The 3,012-nt window shown below is 38.9% G+C and overlaps 1 protein-coding gene across 1 annotated transcript in view; it reads right to left on the bottom strand.

Moving 5' to 3' along the window:
- The window catches only part of Adam2 (ADAM metallopeptidase domain 2), an 87,584-nt gene that overhangs the window by 23,199 nt on the left and 61,373 nt on the right, over positions 1–3,012 (bottom strand). The window contains exon 15 of the mRNA XM_012514616.2: positions 484–592. Within this exon, the coding sequence (XP_012370070.2) occupies positions 484–592 (109 nt within the window). The remainder of the gene's footprint in view (positions 1–483; positions 593–3,012) is intronic.

The raw sequence follows: 3,012 nt of genomic DNA, 5'->3' as shown, positions 1-3,012 counted from the left end.
AGAGAGAGAGAGAGAGAGAGAGAGAGAGAGAGAGAGAGAGAGAGAGCGAGCGCAAAATACCCTCAAAAACAAAATAAGATAAAGCAAAATAAACCTCAACCAGACAGAATAAGGAAAGCCCATGCAATAAACAGAGAAATATAAAAGTAATAAAATTCCTCTGGTGTCAATAGCTCTGTGGTAGGTCCAAGTTGGACCCCAGAAATGTGCTGTGTACTCCAGCCAAATCTGCAGTGGGAGATAGCACGTAAAATAAAAAGGTAATTACAGATGAGTAACACAATGCTATGTGGCAAAGCACACAGGCTAATCTGAGTCTGCCAGGCAGATAAGGGTAGCACTTCTCTGCCTCTATCGCATTTACCATTGCATGGAACAGTTTCATGTCATGGTCAGGTGACATCTTGGTTACATACAACCTTACTTAATCATGATCTTTTCAAATACAAGGCAGCAGAGGTTCTCAGATTTCCTAGGGCATACCTAGGCGTACACGCTGTGTATTTCCCGGGGCCTGTTATACCACAGTTTCCAGACATATCATTCTTAGAATTAAGTTGTTGATAACATTCAGGTGGACCAAACTCTACACCTGAAAGAAAATGTTAGTCACATTACGCATAGAGTAACTCAAATTAAAATAACTACTGAATATATTTATTCTGAGATGATTTAAACATACCCTAACAAATAACATCAGAATGTAAAATTGGAAATAAAAACTAGCCTTAACATCATATAAAACCACTTCAGTAAAAATATTTAAAAACTAAAAGGTCTTTTGCTTATTGCCCACACACATATACTACTAGATATAATTTAGCATAAATAATTACATGCAGTTTGACTTCTAGTTTTAGTAAATCTATAAACACAGGTCTATAAGTACATAAGACAAACTTAAAACATACAATCCACTCACTGGTCAATAAACTTTTTTCATAAATATCTTCCCAAATCAGGCTAATACCCAATCATCTTGCTCATCATAATTTCCTCAGACCAAAAAAGAAATCTGGACAGCACAACTGGTTCATTCGCACACGTACCTCCAATGTATGTCTGTAATCTGCTTAATGTTAGTCCTAAGACCCAACCTACTTAAAGAGCAGTTCCATTTTTATAACCTGTATCAGCTCTTCTCTAAGCCAGCAGCCTTTAGAGGGGATGCCTGATGACTGTACTACAACTCCGGGAGAAAACGAGATAGCATGCGCAGCCTCCCCCCACCCCACCCCAACACACTGGGAGTCCCTTACAGTCACCAGGGAACACAAAAGAAATTATTTTGTTCCAGCGATCAGTGGGAAAGAAATCTGGGTGAAAAGCACATCAAAGCCTGAGAGTCTTTCATAGATGCAGTGACAAAACTAGACTCAGTGACCTTCAGCGTATAGTTAGTTTCTTCCCCTGGGCTGGCTCCTGATTCTAAACATGAGCAAGGCAAGACATTAAAATATCAAGAGAACTTTTGTGAAGCAGAGCAGATTTTTCAGTAGTCTCTATGCTGTGGTTGTGCATCTGCCAGCATATGGGGTGGCAGGAGTCTCAGTGAATGTATCAAAGTCTCCAGAGAAAATCCTGAAGACCTGCACTCTAAGCATGAAGATGCATGCTATATAGACTGGTCTTGTCTAAACTCTAAACTTCAAAGAATATCAGTCATCAACAAACATCATACCCTGTTGCCTCCCAAGTAGGACCTATCTTGAAAGCAAGTTCTAACATGATCTTAGAAATTAAAATCATGCTAGAACTTGATTTCTGAGTAGGTCTTATTTGGGGCAACAGGACATTAAATAAGGTGAATGGTCTCTCATCTCCTATTCCTAAAAAGGAAAAAAGTTGAATGGAAGTATCTATGTAAGAAGAGCATTTAGATCACAAGCAGAGCTTTTCAAAGATATTGATTAAAGAAGGGAGACAGTGGAATGATTTTTAATTAGAAATATATCTTTGTCTAAAATATTATCCAAAGCAGAGTGTGGTAGTGCATGTCTTCAACCCCAGCACTTAGGAGGCTAAAGCAGGAAGACCGCCATGAGTTCAAGGCCAGCCTGGGCTACACGAACAAGTTCAAGGCCAGCCTAAACTACATAGCAAGATCCTGCCTCATAAAAAAGGAAAAAATGGCTAATCAAAACTGGAAGGCTAGAAAAAAAAAGAATGAAAAAATAAAAAAAAATCATTCACAAGCAAATAAAGCGAAGGCAGCTCCTCTGTTGCTCCAACAGGTATATTTTCTGCAGATCGATAGTTTGTTCTTTGATATGCCATTTCTGTTTGATTAATCTACTTAGGAGTGAATCATTTTTAATTTTGCTTTCACATTTTTAGTTAATTATTCATTTATTTGATTTTCCACATTGACAGATAAAATCGTATGTGCTCCCTGCATAGAAAGTGAGGCTTTAACACATATTTAACATCTATTAGGTGAGAATAGGTTCTAATTTTCAAGACCAAGTTCTGTGTGGGTCTCTATGGAAAATGTGGTCTATTTATCAAACTCATTTTCCTTGCCAGAGGTTGAGCTCCATCCTTTGTCTTTCCAGTCTTTGAGACTCCGGAAAACTCAGTTCAGCTGGTTAGCTTTGGACAGTGGAGGGTTTTCCTGGACTATTTGTTGTCTGAGCAGTTACTTCTCCATTCCTTGCAGAGACCTTTGCAGTACTACACAATAGTAACTAGTGTCACTATTAATCCATGGCCTAATAAAACAGTGGGTATCTAGCCTAATTAACAAATGAGCCATTCTGTGATATTTCCTGGGTTGCAGCTAATGCGTTTGATGCTCATCTTTGCTTACTCTGTTGCACTGTGGTTAGGAGTGAAGTGTAACTTCTACTTCCTTTCAGTATCCAGTCAAACACAAATGTATTGGCCAAGCATTGGCCATGACTCATCCACAGGGCTGACACTGACAAAGGTTCTACAATCTGAGGTACAGGATCTCAGGATAAATCCTGAGGGCATTTCACTGACCTTCTCAGACCAAAAAGCTACAACTCT

The sequence above is a fragment of the Octodon degus genome, unplaced genomic scaffold (genome assembly GCF_000260255.1).
Source record: "Octodon degus isolate 3935 unplaced genomic scaffold, OctDeg1.0 scaffold00036, whole genome shotgun sequence".
Lineage (NCBI taxonomy): Eukaryota > Metazoa > Chordata > Mammalia > Rodentia > Octodontidae > Octodon > Octodon degus.
This window is presented reverse-complemented; position numbering and strand designations above follow the sequence as displayed.